Genomic DNA, 23,091 nt, shown 5'->3' with positions numbered 1-23,091 from the left:
AAATTAATGGGCAAGTTCTTCTCGACCCCCTAGGTCCAAATCTGGTGGTTGCTTCACCGAAAAATGTCCTATAATTCATGAATCTCGATTCAAATATTATGGCTTCTTCACTTTTAATCTCCAATTCGTGGACTTTGGAGCAAGTTTTGATAAAATAAAGGTCGGATTCAAATTTAAGGTGTTGAGACAAAGCGACCCATGAAATTTGGGACCTAATAGCCACCATCTACAACGGTCAACAGTGGTCGGCAATGGAATCCGACCACTTTCTATTTTTATTTTATAGTTGGGTGAACAAAATAGGTGTGAGAGAGTAAAGTTCAATGAGGAATGGTATAATTTACACTTTATAATTTTAATTATTTTTATATTAAATAATAATAAAAAATGACACATCATCACACCGTTAGAGAGTTAATGATAAAGTGAGCAAAATAATTCAATTTGTAAAGTTTAATAAGAAAAATAGAAAAATTGAAAGTATGGTGACTAAAATAAGAAAAAAAGTAAAGTTCAATGAAAGTATAATTACCCTTTGGTTAATTAGAAATATATTATATGTTTTATCACTCGATGGGCCAATAAATTTTTTGAGCAATAAATCTTTTATTGATAGCTTTGTTTGACTTTGAGGGTGCACTAATCAAAATGACTACTTAATTTTTCTAAAACTCATATTCAATATATTTTTTTATAATTACTGATATTTAATTTATTATTTAATTTTATAATATTTTATCATAAAATAATTTTTTTAAAATAAAATTTTAAAAATTAATTAATATTTAACATATATTTACGCATAGTTTATGACATCACTCATTTAAAATCCTTAATTATTATGCTTATTCTTCATTATTGATATGTTCTAGTGAATATAAATTTATCGCCATTCGTCATTCGCCCGACGGATGAGTCAACGAGCCAACGCGATCCACACAGCGACACGGAGGTGAGCAGTGAAGCCAGCAAGTTTTTCAAAGATGAAATTGAACGGTGGATTTTTATGAAAACTATTAAGTATTTTTATCAGTATTAATTTTAAAAAGGATTATATCATAATTTTATCTTTTAAAAAGATAAATATAATTTTACTATTATTTGTAATCTTTTCATATAAAATTAAATATTAAAAATAGAATGTCATTGGTTACAAAAAGAAAAATTTAAGAATGAAGTTCAAATTTTAATATTCTTTTCTTACAAATAATGGGTATAATGAGTATGCAATTGTTTTCCCTTAATACATTAAATTAAATTTAATCATTCTTTTAAAATAATGGAATTTACTTGACCCGGGACTTAGTACATCCACCCCTGGTTGGAACTTTACTTGGGTATGTGTAACCAGAAAGAAAAACCGAAAGGGAAAAAAATGAATTACTAGGCAACGCATATTAAACAAGTTCAAATTAGTAGCTGTGGAAGTGAATGGTAACAAAATGCTGAGAACAGTTCGTTCAAAATGGCGCTACTTTCGGTTAGTCCCTTTCTCTTTTTCATCGATTTTGAAACAAATAGTCACCCACATCAAAATAGAATTACGCCCTAATTTAATCATTATTTATTGAATTTATCTTGTTTGGATTTGTTTACAGACTCATGGCTATCGAATAGAACAAAACAGATGATTCATGATTTCGGTGCATTCCGATATTTAGAATCAGTAAAATAATGCAATACGGCGCAAAACGAGAAAAACAGGACCCCAAAAAAAAAAAAGTAAAATGAGAACGAAGGGGTATAAGTTTTACACATTTTATTTATATCCAAGAGAGAAGCACTGCTTATAAATATATTATATGGAGTCACGACGGTTACTTACCCGGAGAATTAGACGAAGCCCTCACCATCAAGGAAGAAATCATCAAATCAAAGGCAGGTCTGAATCAGCAATCAGACTGAATCACTCCAAGGTATATAATGGGCTTCACCACCTCTACTCTGTGGGCATCAATTGCCTGAAGATACTAACACGTTGGAATCCTTTAAATGTTTTTGGAATTGTGCCAAGCGCGCCTGCAGTTGTACGATTCCTGCAGCCTTCTGTGAGAGAATGGTATCTAATTTAGAGATATAATCATCCAGCTGATTGCCAGCTTGGTCAGCTTCAACTAGCAGATTCATTTCCTGCCACCATAATAACAGTCGGAATCAATGTAGTTATAGCTGTTAAGGGAATGAGCAACAAGCAAAATGTTGTATCTACCTCCCTGACAAGCTCCATTGTGTCCTCAACTTGCCTTCGATGAGCAGATACGAGATCTTCCTCTTCCTAGTAACAGAAAAAGGCAAACTTTGTTCCATGAATAAATACGAGCAGGAAAGAAGAATCCAATGCCAGAAAATTTGATTGATCGTACCTTTAGCAGGGCACTTAAATCATCATCTGAATTGCTATAATCAAAGGTTGAAGGATCCACAAGCTTTGTTAAATCATCTTTTCTTTTCTGCAACATCTTTGGTTGCTCATATGTCTCCTCAAAGTAATCAAAATCATCCTCGGTCATGCTGTTTAGTCCACCTCTCTGACCATTCACATAATCTGAATATGGTACAGCCAAATTTGTATCTCTTCCACTAGGAACAGAATCCATTTTAAAAGATATATCTCTTTCAGTCGGTTTGGACCACCCATATTTGTTCTTTTCAAAAGGAATATCAGTTATGCTATCCTCAAATGCATCACTCGGTAAAGATGAAGATAAGGGCAATGCAGTTGACTCTCTAAGATTTGATGACGAAGGTAGCATATCCTTCTTGGAGTTATTCCCTTTCGATAGGCTCTTCACCCTGGAATGCAGGTACCACAGTATGGTTTAATCAACTGTACAAGTCACTTCTTACAAAGTAATTTTAATAGCAGAACCATATACCTATCAGCGTATCTGAGTGTATTCAGGGTGTGTTCACATGACCCTGAGCTCGGAGAAATACATGATATCATAACAGTTCGTGAGTCACCCATAAATGAATCTCTAAGAACTTCAGTCAGCTTACTTCCTCTGAACGGAATGTGACCCTGGTCATTGTCAAGAGCTCTGATACATTCTTTTAAAGCAAGTAAACTTTTATTAATTTCAGCACCTTCCATTCTGCAGAAACATGAAATCAGCTTATTAGGATATCAAGTTATCTAGGAGACTTGGGCTCTATTTTATAGAGATTATGCATTCACTTAATTTTATATTTGGAGCAAATTGCTTTCAAGAAGCATAATCCTAGATTGCATGGATTCAAAGTTTGTTTACCTCGTCTGTTTGTCATTGTCAGTTGTATCAGCACCACGCTCACTTCCAGCAAGATCTATGAAGGAAAGTTTCCCAACAAGTCTAGCAGGCTTCAATTCACTGCCATCAGCCGATCTCTTGATGGCAAGCTGAAGAATAGCATGTGACCTTGAAGACTCTTCGTTTGCTCCAGTAGTGCCAGTGCTTCTTGTAGCATTTCCTCTCTCGATTAACTCCTTGATTGTCTGAACATCCAACACCTTGTACTCTTGAAGACCCACAATACATACTTGTTGTTTACCATCTTCTCTCATGCAAAGCTTTCTGTGACAGGTAGAAATCTAATCACTAAACTATATGCAATACGACAATTTGGCTAGGTTTCCATATGGGAATAACTTACTTCCTATCATTAAGGAGGTCAAAGACTTTTCCCCCATATATCTCAAAATAACTGACAAAGAGTTGGAACCCTTGGTTCCGATATGTATGGTACATTAATCTAAATATATCTTGAGATGCTTTTAGAGGCAGTGGCTGCATAGTATAAGTCTTTCCACTTCCTGTAGAAAAAACACAGGACCAACTAAATGTCATTTGCAAGAATATACACAGAAAAAGAAATAAGACACTGAAAGTGCAAAGTGGAACCATATGAATGTTGCAAAAAGACAATTTCTGACACAGAATGTCAAGCAAAACTAACCTATACAAGATGTTATTGGAGTAAACAAAATTACATTTGAAAGTTGTAAATCTGATTACTTAAGAAATGGACTTCTTCTTCTTCTTGTTTTCTCTATGCGTGTATTCTATCACTAAAATAGAATACGTTTATAAGATTAGTTACCTGTCTGCCCATATGCAAAACAAGTTGCTTTTGTTCGATTGAAAATTAGAGGAACTATTGGCTCCACAGTCTTTGAGTACACCTGCCACAATAGAAAATGAAATCTAGTTAATTTAGCTGAATGAAACTGTAAAGGATGTTCACTTCTTGTCATGTACTCACCTCCTCATTGCTAACATCTTCATTCAGCACTGCATCAAAAAGAAATTCATGCTTCTCAACATATTCTGTCAGGTCAACCTGCAATTATGAATCATTACACCTCATGCAAAAGAGTCAAAGAATACCACTAAGTCATTTATAATTAACCATGGAAGATGTAAAGTGTTGCAGGTCGAGATTACTCTGAGTTGCTTAGGCTTTCAACAATAACTGTAGGAAAAAAGAGTAGGAAAAAAGAGAATGCCCATCAGCTCCTCACCTTTAGCTTTTTTTCATGAACCATTAGTGCACTGGAATCTATAGTGATGATATCTTCCTCTTTCTTTGCTATTTCCTTTTTGTTCAATGGTCTCTTGCGCACCTGTATCGGAAGTTAATATAAGCTATTTTAACAATGACAAAAACAAAAGCGGCCATGACATGGTTTCTTTGGTGATACCAGCTATCTATAATCAATCTTTTAAGGTGATGTTATCTCACATCTATTTAGTCTTCCCGGCATCCCATATTCAGGTTGACTCACCATCTATTACTGGTAGGTTTTAGCTTGTATGCTTAATAAGTCTAGTGTTCCTATATTTAAGTTGCTCTACATTGACTATCAACTTGTTTTAGGTTGGATATTTAATAAGAACCATTTGCTGCAGCAAGAAAAAAGCACCGCTCTCTATGTCACATTGAATTGTATATAATACTTGTTAAGATCATGAATTCATCACCCAAATGAGCATTAAAGTTCGTAAACAACACAACTTCATCATATTTCTTGGCCCAACTGATGGATCACTTGTTTACTGCAATCACTCAAAACATTGAATTGATATTTTCAGTACGATATTAGACACAACCCAAAGAAGGGATTCAAGAAGCATACCACGACTTTAATCTTGGCAACATTGTTAGATCTTTCTTTATCTACTGCAATGCTTTTGAGAAGGCTATTCTCAGCCATTCCTAGTGGCCTGTTTGGAAGTTTAATGGTAGATACATACGGCTCAGAATCATCAAATTTTTTACCACGAATAGGTTTCTGAAGCCCGTATCCTTCGTACAGATTAGGAACCTGCAATTGTAAAAAAGGACTAATAAATTTATTATCCAGGTAAGAAAATAAAGTTTCGAATAACTAATTTTTAAAACCCGCTATATTAATATAAATGTGATTTTTTAATGGTTTGAGGAAAATATAATGCAGCTATCAATTAACACTTAATCACTTGATTAACCAGAGGATCAAACCAAACTTTATGCATTCATTAGCATATAGAATTTCATTGAAACAACGCTAAGTAAATCAGGCATATATGAGTGAGAATGAAACCGGGAACAACAATCCAATAGAAGAAATAGAATAAAACCTCGGAAAGCAGCTCAGTATCAAATGAATGAAGATCCAGTAAACCGGAGCTGAGCTCACTCGGGGACACGTATTCATCGCTGTTCTTCCTCAAGCTCGACGACCTTGAAGAAAGCGGCGGCGTCCCCGGCTCCGGTGACTTCCTGTTCATTCTTCCTCCGCCGTAGAAACCGAACTCCTAACCAAACAGCAAACAAATAAAATAAATACGATGCCGTCACAAGAAACGTGAAGAGATAGAGAGAGTGAAAGATCGAGGACCTGAGAAGAAGGGAGATTGGAGGACTGAAGCCATTTGGCGTTGAACGACGCTTCGGGGAAGTTATCGGAGTATTGCCGTTGATGATAAGCGGTCGAATTAGATCTCGCCATCTGTCTCCCTACCAAGCTCATTTTCTCTCGCCGGCCTACGATAAGTATGCAGAGCTTCTTCAACTGAAATTTCACAATCGAAACCAAACAAAAGTCAAATATAGAAAAAAGAAGAGACAAGGGGAAAGGGAAAGCTAACTAGAGAAACAAAGGAAATACAAGTGATGGTTGGTGTGTTATTGTTTAGAAACCTTCTTTCTTAGCTTTTCCTCTCTCTTTTCCCCCCTTCAAATTACCAGTACTGAATTTTAATAAGAGAGAGAATGAGCATCATCATAGTTCGTAATATACTAGTTTCGAAATTAAAGGGCCGGGTAACGAGGAGGAGCGGCGCGTGTGCAACACATAAAATAGGTAAAATACTACACAAATGAGGTAAAATAGTAGGTTACCTCCAACGCGTTGAGAGTAGCTTCCGTGGGAGACCTCCATATATGAAATACCATCCATGGGACTCAATTCCACGACCTCAATATTAAAAACCTTGTGTTTTACCAATTAAGCTGGATGGTCATTTCAGGTAAAAAACTACATAATATATTACTAAACTTTAGGTAGTATATTATTTATAGCACTAATTTTTTTATTTCTCAAATTATAATAGTAAACTTTGATTTTAATTTTATTTATGTCACTAGACCGTTAAAATTCAAATGATGCGAAAAAAATGACATCGTGTTGGTAATGACTAATTGATCATCGATGCCCAAAGTGATGTTTTAGGTAGTGAACTTTGAATATGTATCAATTTTGTCATTAAACTTTTAAGCAATTCAATTTTTGACATTGTATTATTCAGGTCACTGTCGGTATCCAATTACCATCCATTATTGGTTATCATTTGTGGCAAGATCAATACCAAAACATTCTCGTTTCATTATTCTTTTCTTATTCTATAATTGATTTTCTACTAGACACACTCAAAACCGATGTAATTAAACAAAAGATATTATCTCTAAGGGTTTGAGGACTATAATTCAAGGGCTATTTGATTGCATTATCCCTACTATTTACCAATATAAAAAAGAGTTTTGAAAGGGTTGGAATACCACGCCCGTGAAGCTGCGCGTGAGAGTGGAGTGAGTTGCTTTAAATGATTTAAAATTGCAGGCAGCAAGGGGACTGTGCTGGACGGGAGAGGCCAAAGCGGCTTTGTTGGATTGGTAAAAGCCTAAAATAGAGAGGGAGTTGGAGTGCTTGTCGTTGTCGACCCCGCTTTTAGGGTTTGCAATTGGATGACATAGGACGTGTTTTTTTATGTACGCTTTTTTTAATTTAAAAATATATATTTGTTTTAATTTAAATATATATCACTAAATTTTAGACCCTATATCGTTTATATCATTAGATTTTTAATTTCTCTTATTATAATACTAAATTTTGATTTTAACTTTAATTATGCTACTATATCATTTAATTTTGACATTATGATGAAATAAATATATCTTTTCGTCATTATTGATGTCCAACATGACGTCGTTTTAGGTACTAAACTTTAGAGATGTATCAATTTTACCATTAAACTTTTAGATAATTTCATTTTAGACATACATTTTCAACCGCTGCGGGTAGAGGTGGGTATATGGGTTAAGGCCCGCGGCTACCCGTTTAACCCGTGATCCGTGCGGGTTTTGGACATCAAAAACTGAAGCTCATTTAAATTACGGGCTTTTTAGCCCGGACCGTTAAACCCGCGGGTTTAATGGGTATAACCGTGGGTATCCCGCAATAGTCAGCTTAATTTAAAATTTATAAAATTAAAAAAAAACTTAAAGAATTTGATAGAAAAGGAAAATAAATTACATATAAATATGATGTTACTTATAACCATTGTAGTTCTTAAATTTCTTAGAGTAATTGTCATAATTCTACTGCTGCTTGATATTTTTTTTTCATTTACAATGTATCAAATTATTCTTTATTTTAAAAAATAAAAATTAAAAGATTTATATAGTATTTTAGTATTATAAAATTTACATCATTATCACTTTGGTATTTAAAGATTTTTTTATTTAATTTTGATCTTTATTTTTTTCATGAATTATGTTATCCATTTCGTTATTTAATTATAAAAAGTCACATGATATTCTAATAATATATCACATGACACGTAATATTTAGATTAAAAATAAGAAGAAAAAAAGTAAAATAAAAAATTGAAAATATAATTTTTCAACTTTTAAAGGCTTTTACAAAAGAAAAATTGTTAGATTTGTATAATGTTTGTCTTTGTTGAATTTTTCTGTTTGAATTTCTACATGCAGACACTTCTGTGTCTTCATATTATAGCATTGAATAATCGTGTTTTATAAAAGTATAATGTGGTTATTGTTTAATTTGTTTTTCAATTTGGTGATATAAGTGAATATTATTTTTTTAATTTGAGTTTAAGTAATTTTATCATTATACATATATTAATGATTAAAAAATATTATTTTATAATCATTTCCGACTATTTAAAAAAATTAAATGTTATTTATTTTTTTTGACGGTGTTGTCTTCCTTTTCAAGTTACTAGATCATTTGTAAAGGTGTAACAAGTTAGAACATTATTTTTTATTGTATTTAAAGCATTTAATTTTTTTTATTTAACGGGCCGCGGGTAAGCCTGTTTAACCCGCGAGTTAAATGGACGGGTTGCGGGTCTTATAATTCAAAATCGTTTATGATTGCGGGCTTTTTAAACTGCTTCGTTTAAGCCCCCACCGTCAAAACCTGTGGGCTAAACGGACTGGTAGCCCGTATACTCACCTCTAGCTGCGGGGAGCTAATCATTCTCTATTATCGACTGTATTTCTCATTGATATCAACATCAAAATGTTCATGTTTCACTCTTTTTTCTTCTCATATGGTTGATTTATCATTTAACCCGTTAAAAAGTCGAAGAAAATACGTTTAAAAGCTTGACATTTGAATATTATGATATCTTCTAATGATCATTTGATGAAACTAATTTAGAAGTATATTGTTTGACTTCTCGAGACAATTATTCTCATCGTTCGGGCTTTTGAACAAACACTCCAAAATATATCAAATATAAGAAAGTCCATAAATCTCTAAAAATGATAAGTTTTTTTAATATCAATTTCGAGTGAATTTCATGGAAAATCAATCACATGATAATAAATAGAAGTTAAATGCGAACATTTTGATATTGATCTTATTGCGAAATACGATCGATGGTGTACGATGATTGGTTACCGCTTGAAAAAAAACAATGCCAAAAATGAAATTGTTTAATAGTTTAGTGATAAAATCAATACACCCGAAGGTTCAATGTTGTTTTGTCCGTACCATTACACTATTTGATGATATAACACGTTAGTCAAATAATTTACTTTTTATTTTAACCCATGAATTTTAGATAAAATATTATTTATGTGCCTTTTTATAAATTCGAAATAATTTAAAGATCAAATTTAGGAATAAAAATTATTAAATTCTTTTACTAATATATTATATTATCAAACTAACGACTATCCATGTCTTAATGATGAAAACTTAATAACTATTCTTGTAGTTTACCATAATATTAAATGCATAGTACGTTGGATTTCTGCTTTAGATTTGATATATTAGGTAGTTTGATGTTGATATTAACGTATTTGTGGGCCTTCTCTTTTACGTTGCTTATATATATATATATATATATATATATATATATATATATATATATATATATATTATTAAGGTAATGTGATTATAAATAATATATGTTGTTAATATTTTTGATCCCGTGATTTTTAAAAGTAATAATAATTTTTTAATCATTGAAATAAGTTAATTCATGTTTATGTTCCTTATCTGAGGTGAGGCAGAGGCAGTCTGCTTCAATTTGGTTGGTCCAACCGTTCATGACCATCAAGTAAATGCAACCATCCTTTTTGGGATAAACAACTTAAAATTCCACGTTGGGATAGGAGGGAGGGAAACTTTTGAAATTGATTTACTGATCAAGTAAGAGATTAGTTTAAAGTGGGAATTACTACAAACAGGGCATGGGGGAGCTTTTAATTTGAATCGAATTCTGTCGGTGACACTGAATATTTCCATTCTTGTTTTGTAGATAGTGCCAAATCATGACTATCAATGATGTCCGCTGCTATCATGAATAACCCTTCTTTTTCTTAAACGGAATCTTCATTTAAATGTAAAATCTTAAATAATAAAACTAATTATGTAAATGAAAAATCTTGAATTCCTTTTATAGATACTATTATTATTAAAATGTTTTGATTTTATTATTATTATTTTTAAAAAATCAGGATTTGGTGATTTTATTATTATTATTATTATTTAATGTACGGTAAATTATATCGTTCCTCACTGAACTATACTCTCTCTCTTATTTTCCTCACTCAACTTTTAATTTGATCAAGTTGCTCACTGAACTTTACAATCAAATCATTTTGCTCACTCAACTGTGTTCTCTCTAACAACTAATGGTGTGACATTTTTATTATTATTTAGTATAAAATAATTATAAAAATAAAATAAAAACAGAAAGGTGGCCATGCCACCGTTGATGGTGGTCTTTTGGTCCTAAAATGGGATGGGTCGCTTAGCCTCGACACCTTGAGTCATAATCCGACCTCTATTTTTTCAGAACTTACTCTGAAGTCCACAATTTTGAGATTTAAAGTGAGAAAATTGAAACGTTTCAGTCCAAATTCACGGGTTTTGGAATATTTTTCGGTGAAAACAACCACCTGATTCAGACTCAAGGGGTCGAGAAAAACCAACCATGAAATTTGAGACCGAACGGCCACCATCTACGATGGTCAACGGTGGCCGAAATCAAAATGATGTGGTGGCCAGTAGAGAGAAAATGAAGAAGAGAAGGAAAAATGGTAAATTACACTATGAGTCATTGAACTTTATTCTCTCTCATGTTTTACTAACCAAAACGACGTCATTTTGGAGTATATTTGAGTTTTTCAAAACGACGTCGTTTTGATGCTTGTGTCATGACATAACGCCGTTAAATAATTAACAACAGAGTGAGCAAAATGATTCAATTTGTAAAGTTCAATTAACATATTGATCAAATTGAAAGTTGGGTGAGAAAAATAAGAGAGTAAAGTTCAATGAGAAACAATATAATTTACCCTTTAATGTATTGGAATAAATAATTAATCCATCTAAGTTATTAGGCTAAAATTGACTTTAAATATAAACCAATGGATTGGGTCACCAATGGTAATATAGATCCATAAGAGTTTGTAGAGTCACTGAGCCACCACATGTTAGGATTCTGGCTATTGGAGATTTAGATAGCGTTTGGTTGGATGGAATCCCTTGGAATTAGTGGGATTTGGAATCCAATTCCACCACTTTCCCATGTTTGGTTCAGTTTTTCAAGGGAATTGGAATCCCTGATGGAATTCAATTCCATCAAATGAGGGAAAGTTAATTCCATCCAAAAATTGATGGAATTATATTCCCTTGTTGGAGGGAATTGAAATTTGATCATACTACCCTCATCAATCCTTTGGTAACTTATTCATATTATTGAGTTAATCGATTGACGGAATTGGCCAAGAGGGGGGTGAATTGGCAATTAAAAATTTGGTGGAAGCTTTTGCAGAAAATTGAAAGTAATTGTACAGCGATTTAGAGTGGTTCGACTTTCTCAATCAAAGTCTACGTCCACTACCTTAACTATCCACACTAAGGATTTTCCAACAAATTCACTAATTTGTTCTTTCTTTTGAGGCCAAAGAGATAACCTTACAACACCCTCAAGAATATACCCCAATTCTTGAGAACACTCTTTCCCAAAGAGAAGATTACAAATTTGTAAACTTACAAGGAAAACCTCACAAGGTAAGTTGTTTGCACAATTCTAGAACAAGAAAAGAACACTCACAAATAATTATAAATGAGCACAAATGATGTTCTTTGAAAGCAAAATGAATATTGAAAGGAAAATTGGATTGATTTGCACAAACTTGGTGTTTGATGCTTTCACTCTTGTTTCTCTATGATTTCTTGTCTTTCAAAGGCTTCAGAACTTGTTTAAATACACCTTGAATCACTTCTGAGCGTTGGGGATGATTAGTGAAGATCATATAGTCGTTTTAGTGTGAAAACAATTAATAAAACAGCTTGGAGCGTGGGGGGAATCGATACCCTTATGGGGAATCGGTTCCCTAAGTGTAAAATTCAAATATTTCGACCGTTATACAAGGGGGGAATCGGTATCCCCTGGGGGGAATCGGTTCCCTCCGAGCATACTGAAATTCTCAGAGCCAAACCATTCAGGGGGAATCGGTACCCCCTTGGGGGAGAATCGGTTCCTTCTGAGCAATCTGGAATTTTTGGCTTTGAAATGGTTCGAAATACTTTGTAAAATTATTTTGAAATTGTTTTAAGATTTTACACTTGAGTAAGGATTAAAAATGATTTTTGAAAGATTTGGAGTAATGTTTTGATATTCGAATAGTTATATCGAATATACTTAGAAAATCATTTGAAAATTCTTAAAATTCATTTAACTTAATTTGTTATATCGAAATATCAAAATGTTTTCAACACATATATTGAATAAAAATATTTTTTTATTATTTCGGGTCGGGTTTCTAATTCATATGTTCGGGTCAGGTCGGATCGGGTTTAGGGTGAAAAAACCCGGACCGACCCGAAAATATATATAATTCAGGTCGGGTCAGATTAAGTCACTGTTTTTATTAAATAAAAATAATTTTTTATTATTTAGGGTCGGGTTGAATTTCTAATTCATATATTCAGGTCGGGTCGGATGAAACTTTATTTTGTTCGGGTCGGGTCAGTTTTTTTAAGTGTGATATTCGGGTTGAGTCGGGTCGGGTTTTTTTAAGTGTGATATTCGGATCGGATCGGGTCGGATCGGGTTCGAGTTTAGGGTGAAAAAACCCGGACCGACCCGAAAATATATATAATTCGGGTCGGGTCGGTTAAGTCACTGTTTTTATTAAATAAAAATAATTTTTTATTATTTCGGGTCGGGTCGGATTTCTAATTCATATATTCGGGTCGGTTCGAATGAAACTTTATTTGTTCGGGTCGGGTCGGGTTTTTTAAGTGTGATATTCTGGTCGAGTCGGGTCGGGTTTTTTTAAGTGTGATATTCGGGTCAGGTCGGGTCGGGTTCGAGTTTAGGGTGAAAAAAAACGGACTGAACCGAAAAAAATATATAATTTTACATTATATATTTATGAATAATTACAATAATACCCCTCTATATATAATTTTTTTCAATTAAGTCAATGTTTTTATTGAATAAAAATAATTTTTTTTATTATTTTGAGTCGTGTCGGGTCTAGTTTCTAATTCATATATTGAATAAAAATAGTTTTTGATATTTTTTTGTAACTAATTAACATACTCCAATTGGAATGTATCGAAATATTGCTCCATCTTTTGGTAACTTATTATCATATTTTGATTGCGATGATTTTAACTTATAATGTTTATTAGCATGATTTTTATAATTTATTGAAATGAATAATTAATCAATAAAATAAAAAATTTTAATTTTTAATTTTTTAAAATATATTACTACATATAAGTTGTAAAATAAACTAAAATAAAGCAAAAAAACAAGAAGGATAATTTTATCATTTTACATTACTGAAATCAAATTCATCTGACATGTCTGCGAACCAAAAAAATATGAAATTGGATTCCAATTCCATTTCCTGCCAACCAAACAGAATATGGAATTGGATTCTAATTCCTACAGATTCCAATTCCTTCACAAATTTCAATTCCTTCATAAACATTCCAGCGAACCAAACGCCACCTTAGGCTACGTTTGGTTCACGAAACGTAAGATTATCAGTAGGAATAAAAGATTACCAGAGAATATGATTACTGAGAATGTTGTAATTTGTGTTTGGTTGGTTTAGCAGTAATTTAATATTACCGTGTTTGGCTAAAGGAATAAAAGATTATGGAAATATATATTTGACAAAATTATCCTTATTATTTATTTGTTTTTTAACAAGTTTAATTCTACTATAATATTACTATAATTAATTTATATATTTTATTTAAAAATTTAAATTCATAAAATTTATATTTTTTTTACAAAATTGAAAAGATAAATAGGTTTAATGAAAGGGCAAAATTTTATTTTAACCCTTGAACTTCATTTAAAATTTTAATTATAGATTTTTTAAAAATCTAAAATAGTTTAAGGATAAATTTTTAATTTAACTTTCGTAGAATTTTCATTATTCAACGACAGAATTATTATATTTTTGAAAGAAAAAAAATTACGACATTTTAGTCCAAAACGCCGGTAATTCAACAATACCTAAGGAAGGGGTAATCACATTCCCAGTAATATACCCCAAAAAATCCACTGTTAGTAATAAAAGATTATCGGAAATGAGATTACCGGCCAACCAAACGGGGAATGAGGATTACATTCCTCTCGTAATACAACATTCCTTGAACCAAACCTAAGGTGGCGTTTGGTTCGCTGGAATGTTTCTGAGGGAATTAGAATCTGTCAGAAATTGGAATCCAATTCCATATTCTGTTTGGTTCGCAGACATATCAAATGAATTTGATTTCAGTAATGTAAAATGACAGAATTGTCCTTCTTGCTTTTTTGTTTTATTTTAGTTTGTTTTACAACTTACATGTAGCAATATATTATAAAAAATTAAAAAATATTAAATTTTCATTTTATTAATTGATTATTCATTTCAATAAATTATAAAAATCATGCTAATAAACATCATACGTTAATATTATCGCAATCAAAATATGTTAATAAGTTACCAAAAGATATATCAATATTTCGATACATTCCAATCGGAGTATGTTAATTAGTTACAAAAAAATATACCAAAAACTATTTTTATTCAATATATAAATTAGAAACCCGACCCGACCCGACACGAAATAATAAAAAAAATTATTTTTATTCAATAAAAACATTGACTTAATTGAAAAAAATTATATATAGAGGGGTATTATTGTAATTATTCCTAAATATATAAGGTAAAATTATATATATTTTTGGGGTCGGGTCCGGTTTTTTTCACTCTAAACCCGACCCGAATATGACACTTAAAAAAACCCGACCCGACCTGAATATCACACTTAAAAAACCTCGACCCAAACAAAATAAAGTTTCACCCGACCCGATCCGAATATATAAATTAGAAATCCGACCCGACCCAACCCGAAATAATAAAAAAAAATATTCAATAAAAACAGTGGCTTAATTGAAAAAAATTATATATAGAGGGGTATTATTATAATTATTCATAATTATATAAGTTAAAATTATATATATATTACGGTCGGATATTTTTCACCCTAAACCCGAACTCGACCCGACCCTAATATCACATTTAAAAAAACTGACCCGACCTGATCAAAATAAAGTTTCACCCGACCCGACCCGAATATATGAATTAGAAACCCGACCCGACTTGAAATAATAAAAAATATTTTTATTCAATATATAAATAAGGTATCAAAAGATTGATGATGGTAGTATGATTAAATTTCAATTCCCTCCAACAAGGGAATTGAATTCCATCCATTTTTGGATGAAATTCATTTTTCCTCATTTGATGGAAAGTTGAAGCTATGAGAGATTTCAATTCCTTTCGAAAACTTGAACTAAACATAAGAAAATAGTAAAATTAGATTCTATTTCTCCTAATTTCAAGAGATTCATGTCAAACAAACGTCACCTAAAGGTCGTGTGCAGACCCACGGAACCGAGATGAGCACGCGTCGCAGATAAGGCGGTTAACTTGTTACTTCCTTTTAACTTCTTTGTTTTTCTTTTTCTCTGGGGAAACTGTTACCACCGAGAAACCAACCAGACAACCATGTCATCTTCCATCTGCCTATCCGTATTTCCAACTTCCAAAACCCTAGCTCCGGCACCATCCATTTCCAAGAGCTGCGGTTTCAGATGCTTTCTCGTCGTCTCCGTCTCCGTCTCCAAGGGCCATCAAAGGGCGATGGGGAAGAGGCTCCAGGTGATTTGTATGGCTCCCGAGGAGGAGAAATTGACTCGTCGCAATCCTCTCGAATTTCCCATTGTATGTTCTTTCTCTGTTTATTCTGCTGTTAGTAAATTCTAAACAACTGATGGTATTTATGTTGATCTCTGTGAATAAAAGGCTTGTGGGATTCTTATGAGATGAGTTTAATTTTATACAGTAATACTTAGTTGAGGTGGTTTGGTTTGATTGATGGGTACTGATTAGATAATTCAATCAATGGAATGAACATGCTGCTTTGATAAATATGGTATCTCTGGTTTGGTCATTTATTTTCTAAGACGGCGTGATCAAACATGACGACCTCGATCGGTTTACATGGCAGGAGTGGGAGAGGCCAAAACCTAGTCGTAAACCTGACATATTCCCTCAGTTCAGCCCTATGAAAACACCGTTACCCCCACCAATGCCATATGACCCTCCTGAAGAAGATGAAGAAGAGGAAGAAAAGAAAGAGGAAGAGGAGGAAGAGGAAGACCCCGACAAGGAAGAAGAATCCGATAATCCTCCGGAAAAGCAGTCCTGAGAAACAAAAGTGTTAGTATTTTGCTACTGCAATTTGTTGTATTAGATTTCCAGCTGCGATTACCACTTGCTGCTACTGCCTCATATATGGAGTACATATAGATGTCATAGTCATATATTTTAGATCATGTAGTTGGATGGTATCTTCATATTCGAGTTGAGGGGATTGTGCAGGCATCTAATATAGGGAAATTAGGTCCATCTTCCTGATTTAGAGTATTGTAGTTAACTAGTTTCTGATATGAAATATACTTCTAGTTGCTTTTAGGGAATGAGGTTCACCATTGCCAAATTCTTTAGATATTTTGAGTGCAATACTATAATGTAAGGGTTATGGAATTTTATGGATGAAATTCAATGAGATTGTACATAAAATGAATCTATGCTTTATAATTTAAACACAAATTTACTTCAACAACGTTGTCCATCAAAAAGACATTGTCCGAAGCCGTTTTTATCAAATTCGCGTTTACTCTACACCGTTTTGGCACTTATTGGATGACTGGTGTGTGTATATATAAATGCAATGCTCTCTTCCCTTATCACACCACCAGTCACTCCATCATTGTTAGGCATGACGAATCCCAGCCAGACCCAGGCAGTGAATTTCGCAGCCCCCAGAGGGTTTGCTGCCGCCTTCCAAGCTGATTGCAAAGAAACTTTCTTCCCCGATGACCCCTTCCATAAGTTGAAACATGAAAAGCCTTTGCGCAAACTCGAGAAAACAATCCAATACTTTATCCCCTTGTTTGAATGGTTACCCGACTATAATCTACGTCTGTTCAGATACGATTTACTAGCCGGTATCACCATTACCACCCTCTCAATCCCTCAAGGCATTAGCTACGCCAAATTCGCTAATATCCCTCCCATCTACGGCCTCTGTTAGTATTTTTTTTTCCATTTTCAGTTTCATTATAAAACCGCTCCGTTTAAACGTTTCTGAGAGAATGAAGTGTTGGATGCAGATTCGAGCTTTATACCGCCTTTAGTTTACGCCATTTTCTGGAGTTCAAAGCATCTCGCAGTAGGGACAGTGGCGGCGTGTGCACTGCTTGTATCTGAAACCATCAGAACTAAAGCATCACTGAAAGATAACCCCACATTGTATCTTCACTTGATTTTCACATTCACTTTCTTCACCGGGATTTTCCAGACTGCTTTAGGCTTTCTGAGGTTAACACATGACAAGTCCATAACCAGTCATCAATACTACTTGATTTCATTCTTTCAGTCCTTCATTTTGTTGGGTTTTCGGGCTGGGAATTTTGGTTGATTTCTTATCACATTCTACCATCACTGGTTTCATGAGAGGGACGGCCATAATAATCTGCCTCCAACAACTGAAAGGTATATTCGGTGTAAAACATTTCACTACTCACACCGATGTTGTGTCCGTTCTTCAAGCAGTTTTTCGCCACAGGGACGAGGTTGGTGATATCAGATAACATTGGTTTCAACGACATTAAATTCTATTAAGTCGGCTATTAATTACACCATGCTTGCTTGAAAATTCTAATAAATTTTGAACTGATATTTGAGAGAGCAGTGGAGGTGGCAAAGTGCTGTGGTTGGTGTCATCTTCCTTGTTTTCCTCCAATTCACTCGATACCTGGTGAGCTTGCCCATTCCTATTAAGGAAAGAAGTGATGATTTATTTTTATCTTTATATTGACTTGTATATCTCATCGTTATCATCTGATGTAATGCTGAGTCACAAAATAAATCAAATATCAAAGATTGTGACACAATTATAGTATGAAGTAAGAATACCATATGATGATCAATTACCATATGTGAATTCACAAAGATAGTCGAATCATTTATATAAAAAAAAATAGCCATATTAATTGCCATGTATTTCCAGAGACAAAAGAGACCAACACTGTTCTGGGTGTCAGCTATTGGTCCAATGGTGGTTGTCTTGGTTGGTTATATTTTTGCATTTTTTGCCCATGCAGAGAAACATGGAATCGACATCGTAAGTTCGTCTTTATAATTATTTTCTTTTTTTTCCCAAACCACAGATTGATCTTTGTGGGGAATTAGCCTTTGGTTATTGGGGTATCAGGTTGGTGACTTGAAGGGATTGAATGCTCCCTCAATTCAATACTTGAACTTCGATCCCCAATACCTTCCTGTAACTGTGCGTGCCGGTATTGTCATCGGTCTTACTGCAATGACTGTAAGAATCCCAACCATTTCATCATTCAATATATATGAAGCTGTGAAAACCAGATAATTGAATCATCGTTAAAATGAAACTTGCAGGAAGGGATGGCAATAGGACGAAGTTTTGCCGTAATGAAAAATGAACAAACTGATGGGAACACGGAAATGATAGCTTTTGGTTTCATGAACATTATCGGATCTTTCACTATATGCTACTTGACAACCGGTATGTTTAATTTATTTCAGGGTTTTTTATGAATGGATTATATAAGAACATTCTGATGTTTTTAGATGTTCGAAACGGCAGGGCCGTTCTCGAAAACAGCAGTGAATTTCAATGCCGGGTGCAGGACAGCAATGTCAAATGTCATAATGGGGCTTTGCATGATTCTAACACTCCTTTTCTTGGCTCCTCTCTTCAGTTACACACCTCTCGTTGCTCTATCCGCCATTATCATGTCTGCAATGCTCGGACTGATCAATTACAAGGAGATGATTCACCTCTTTAAAGTAGATAAATTCGACTTTGTCATCTGCATGACTGCTTTCCTAGGCGTCAGCTTCATTAGCATGGATGTCGGCCTCATGCTTTCCGTAAGAATTTCTTCCACTACCTAGTACTGTATGCTTCATGTTTTTGAAACCGAGTCAGTTAGTGTATTGTATCGTTTAAAATTTAAATTTTGAAAATCATAACTAAAGTTTAATTTTTGTTTCATTTTAGTACTCAATTCATTTTAGTACTCCTGTTCAAAATTTAACATTAAGTTTTGAAAAGAAAATAAAATTTTAGATATTAAAACGGAACAAAACTGAGTTTAGGTACTAAACGTGTTAAGTTTTTAACGGTGGGTACTAAAATGAAATGAAAACTAAATGATGGTATTATTTTGAACATATTAAAATTTTTAGGTACTAAATGCATAGTTTACTCTTTTTTTTATTGCAATTTGACAATTGCATTAGGAAGGTTGTTTGGTTTAGAGTTGATTGAACAACTTCAAACTACACGCTCTCAGCCTCCTACTTCCAAATGTGCAATTGTATACCACACACCATATTCCTGCTGTCATGCACTGATTTTCAGCTTCACCAACAATAATTAGTATAAACCTTTATTTTGATTTTATTTTCCTCAACTCCATAATTCAGGTCACTATTTATATTTCATACTAATCAGATATTCAAATTCGTAGAATAACTTCTCCAACGGCTAAATTCATTGTCATTGGAGAGGTCATGTTAGTAATGTTATCACATGTTCAATCATGCATTGCTACCGACCAATGTATATTATAGTGTGGTTGGTAGAAAGGAAGAGGCAGGTGCATTGAGGTGTGAACTGATACTTTCAAGCTCAACTAATTATATATATGTTTGGTGCACGAATTAATGTCTTCCGTGATAAAAAAAATTGTTGTTATTCTTTGAGGATTTGAGTTCTAACACCATAGATGATGTCAGGAGTGTAAACATTTAATATCAAAAGATTAAGAGTTTATATTTAAAAAAATATTAACTCGTATTTATCAGGATTAATAATGTATATTCACCAGTGTACATGCATGTTCCTTAATTCCCTTTTCTTTTGGGGTACTGGGTTTGCTGACAAAAAAATAAGTATTTTCAATTAAGCAACCCATCTTTTTAGATAAAGAGAAAGTGTGACAAATCATCTGATATTCTATGTGTTAAGCATGATTTGCACCAAGCACTAAACAATAACCGAAAGATAAAGATTCCAGTCACAGGGATTCTTTGACATCATTTTTCCCAACCTCTTTTTCAGATAATAATAATAGGTCGGGCAGGAAAAACACAAGCTTGCATTTGAGTTCTACCCTAGGATAGTCTAATTTAAGGTTAAGGAATAACAACAAAAATAGACACGACCAAAAATATTATAACAATTATAATATTTTCAATTAGACACAATCTAAATTATTATTTTTAAATATTTTTGTTTAAACTGAAAATGTCATGCAAAAAGTAACATAAACAAAAAATGTTACAAAAAAAATTCAACCGAAAAATATTTAAAAATTAATATTTTAGGTTACTTCTAATTAAAAATATTATAATTTTTATAATATTTTCGGTTGTGTATTATACTTATATATTTGCTGACAAATCTTTAACAGCATGGTTGGCAGGTAAAAGCATGGGGCTTATGATTGGGTAATCAATTGTTTCCGGTGCCTTTCTACTCGCTCAATTGATAAACCTCATTTATTTTGATTAACAGTGTCATTATCAGAGTAAAACTATTGAAAATAACCAAACATACCATTTTGGACTATTTACCTAAAATATCATTCTTCAAAAAACATTTCTCAAATTAATATTATTTTTAAATTAATTTTTGAATTAATATTTTATGTGTCACGTAATAAAAAATATGTTACGTAGGGATGTATTCGGTTTTGTTTGGTTTTTGAAAATGGAACCGAAATCAAAATCCAATGGTATAAAAATTACGATTTTTGGCTTGGATTGGGTCGGGTCGAGTCGGGTTTACGGTTTTTGACTGTTCACTATTTTTCAAATTCAATTTAAAAAAAAATTAAATTTAAAACTTAAATCGAGTGTAAATATATAAATTTAAATTTATAAAAAATTATTATTAGTTTTAACATTTTTTATTTAAATTTTTCTTATAATAAATTTAAAATGAATGTGTTTGGATACTTATTTTCTTTTATTTTTTAATTTGGTTCAAATAATTTCCATATAAAAAACCAAAACCAAACCGAATTAGTTATTTAATTTTAAAACCGAAACCAAATTGTAAATTAAAAAACCCTAATTATAATCGATTCAAATTGAATACTTATTTTCTCAATTTCATTACTCAACACTATCATTATGTCAAATGCGTTTTTGAAACTACACCCTATAATATAAATTGTATCTTTACGTAAGTGACATTACACATGTGTATATATATATATATATAATTCTCAATATTTTTTTCATGTTTGTCCTTACTATTTTTTAAATTAAGTTTTAATTAAAAATATTTAAAATAAATAATTTCAATACATTAAATCTTTAATGAATTTGAGGTGAAAAATCATTTGTTAATCTAAGTATTGATACTATATTATTTGTCTTATCTAGCATATTAATAAATGATTTAAAAATTAAAAATAAATTAAAATATTTTTAAAACTTGAGGATTAAATTTTATTTACAAGATCAAGGCAAAAATGCATGAGTTGTCTATGTACTTTTGAAAACAAATTAATATGGTATTCTAACTCATAAAATAAATCTAATGTGACTCTTTGACTAACGTTTTTTCGTCATTGATTGTTGCTGGCGTCATAGGTCACAATATTGATGAGATAGTTAATGGTGCTGACATACCATTCCAGGATGACACATGAACTAAATTAGTAATTCTAACATGACAAATAGACTATCATGTCAGTATGTGAACTGTCACGTCAATATCGTGAACTATTACGCCAGTATTGTAATGGTCAAAGACGAAAAACATTGGTCAAAAGACTATGTTGAATTTATTTTCTAAATTGAAAGGTCACATTTAAAACAAGAAAAATAATACAATGATCACATTAATTTATTTTTTGAAAAAATATAGAGACCTTTAATTTTTTTTTGCTAAAGATTAAAATCAAAACAACAAAATTTATAAACATTAAAGGTAATAATTACATACGATACGAGTCTTAACCCGCAAAGACTGGTACCCACAAGTTTGTAGCAGTGGCCCCATCGTCTGTTTCGGCGTAAGTTTAGGTTAATTGGTCCAATGTGATAGACCCGCCAATTTAGAGAATGTATTCGGTATTTATTTATTTTTAGTATAATCATTTATATTTAATCTATCAATCAACTAATTTAGATAGAATATTTCAGAGTCAAAGACGACTCTTCTAATCTAATTTGTTCCATTCATAATTACTAAAATTTGAACCTCTGATATTGTTTAAAGAATTTAGTATCTCATCCCACTAAACTAACTGATTGTTAGTTGTATTTGATATTTATTTAATTTGATTTTTTTCTTTTATTTATTTACTTAAAATATTTATTTCGCTACCGACGAAATGTAAATAAACAGACAAAAGACTGCATAAATCCTTAATTAAAGCATATTTTGACTCCGGAATTCGCGTACATATTCTTAACATTAATTAATTAATCTTCAGGAGTACCCCTAGATTCCTACTAAAATGATTGTTCTACGAAATTAAAAAACATATTTGATTTAAATGTATTATTTATTTTTTAAAATTGATGTTCTTTCACCGTTAAAAACATATATACTTATATGCATAAGTTTAATATATATATACTTATATGCATAAGTTTAATATATATATACTTATAAATATTTAAATTATTTTTATATAATTTAATAAAATAATATTTAATAAA

General features: G+C 32.3%; 4 protein-coding genes across 6 annotated transcripts; 3 read left to right on the top strand and 1 right to left on the bottom strand.

Annotated features, from left to right (window-relative positions):
• Nucleotides 1–1,589: 1,589 nt before the first annotated feature.
• On the bottom strand, nt 1,590–22,308 carry LOC120182207 (kinesin-like protein KIN-13B). 3 transcript variants are annotated; one of them, XM_039187208.1, is made up of 13 exons: nt 22,296–22,308; nt 5,861–6,182; nt 5,601–5,777; nt 5,117–5,305; nt 4,502–4,603; nt 4,243–4,320; nt 4,081–4,162; nt 3,634–3,793; nt 3,252–3,554; nt 2,877–3,095; nt 2,364–2,793; nt 2,210–2,275; nt 1,590–2,130 (listed from the first exon to the last, which is right to left on the bottom strand). In XM_039187208.1, the coding sequence occupies exons 2-13, from the start codon at nt 5,990–5,992 to the stop codon at nt 1,954–1,956; spliced, it is 2,115 nt and encodes a 704-aa protein (XP_039043139.1). In that variant the 5' UTR covers nt 5,993–6,182; nt 22,296–22,308; the 3' UTR covers nt 1,590–1,953. The 3 variants fall into 3 exon arrangements, with proteins under 3 accessions (XP_039043139.1, XP_039043140.1, XP_039043141.1); XM_039187209.1 differs by lacking the exon at nt 22,296–22,308 and having other exon boundaries at nt 5,861–6,034; nt 6,163–6,218; XM_039187210.1 differs by lacking the exon at nt 22,296–22,308 and having other exon boundaries at nt 5,861–6,034; nt 6,131–6,183.
• LOC120182209 (protein Shroom4-like) lies at nt 15,684–16,773 on the top strand. Its single transcript, XM_039187214.1, has 2 exons — nt 15,684–16,026; nt 16,313–16,773. The coding sequence occupies exons 1-2, from the start codon at nt 15,811–15,813 to the stop codon at nt 16,511–16,513; spliced, it is 417 nt and encodes a 138-aa protein (XP_039043145.1). The 5' UTR covers nt 15,684–15,810; the 3' UTR covers nt 16,514–16,773.
• On the top strand, nt 17,087–18,511 carry LOC120182139 (probable sulfate transporter 3.5). The gene is made up of 5 exons (XM_039187139.1): nt 17,087–17,396; nt 17,481–17,688; nt 17,771–17,942; nt 18,062–18,127; nt 18,380–18,511. The coding sequence occupies exons 1-5, from the start codon at nt 17,087–17,089 to the stop codon at nt 18,509–18,511; spliced, it is 888 nt and encodes a 295-aa protein (XP_039043070.1).
• On the top strand, nt 18,545–19,327 carry LOC120182210 (probable sulfate transporter 3.5; the record flags this gene model as incomplete). Its single annotated transcript, XM_039187215.1, has 3 exons — nt 18,545–18,697; nt 18,784–18,910; nt 18,992–19,327. Coding segments are annotated over 3 exons (591 nt in total), but the record flags the coding sequence as incomplete, so codon positions are not given.
• Nucleotides 22,309–23,091: the final 783 nt, after the last annotated feature.

This window comes from Hibiscus syriacus, unplaced genomic scaffold (assembly GCF_006381635.1).
Source record: "Hibiscus syriacus cultivar Baekdansim isolate YM2019G1 unplaced genomic scaffold, ASM638163v2 tig00112632_pilon, whole genome shotgun sequence".
NCBI lineage: Eukaryota > Viridiplantae > Streptophyta > Magnoliopsida > Malvales > Malvaceae > Hibiscus > Hibiscus syriacus.
This window is presented reverse-complemented; position numbering and strand designations above follow the sequence as displayed.

What these genes read in the sequence shown, in the direction of transcription:
- LOC120182207 (XM_039187208.1), bottom strand. Translation starts at nt 5,992, where the DNA reads ATGAGCTTGGTAGGGAGACAGATGGCGAGATCTAATTCGACCGCTTAT. An exon ending in TTCATGAAAAAAAGCTAAAG is followed by an intron (nt 4,321 to 4,501) that starts GTGAGGAGCTGA and finishes TCATAATTGCAG; the next exon opens with GTTGACCTGACAGAATATGT. An exon ending in CAATGGAGCTTGTCAGGGAG is followed by an intron (nt 2,131 to 2,209) that starts GTAGATACAACA and finishes TTATGGTGGCAG; the next exon opens with GAAATGAATCTGCTAGTTGA.
- LOC120182209 (XM_039187214.1), top strand. Translation starts at nt 15,811, where the DNA reads ATGTCATCTTCCATCTGCCTATCCGTATTTCCAACTTCCAAAACCCTA. An exon ending in ATCCTCTCGAATTTCCCATT is followed by an intron (nt 16,027 to 16,312) that starts GTATGTTCTTTC and finishes TTTACATGGCAG; the next exon opens with GAGTGGGAGAGGCCAAAACC.
- LOC120182139 (XM_039187139.1), top strand. Translation starts at nt 17,087, where the DNA reads ATGACGAATCCCAGCCAGACCCAGGCAGTGAATTTCGCAGCCCCCAGA. An exon ending in CCCTCCCATCTACGGCCTCT is followed by an intron (nt 17,397 to 17,480) that starts GTTAGTATTTTT and finishes TGTTGGATGCAG; the next exon opens with ATTCGAGCTTTATACCGCCT. An exon ending in TCCAATTCACTCGATACCTG is followed by an intron (nt 18,128 to 18,379) that starts GTGAGCTTGCCC and finishes ATGTATTTCCAG; the next exon opens with AGACAAAAGAGACCAACACT.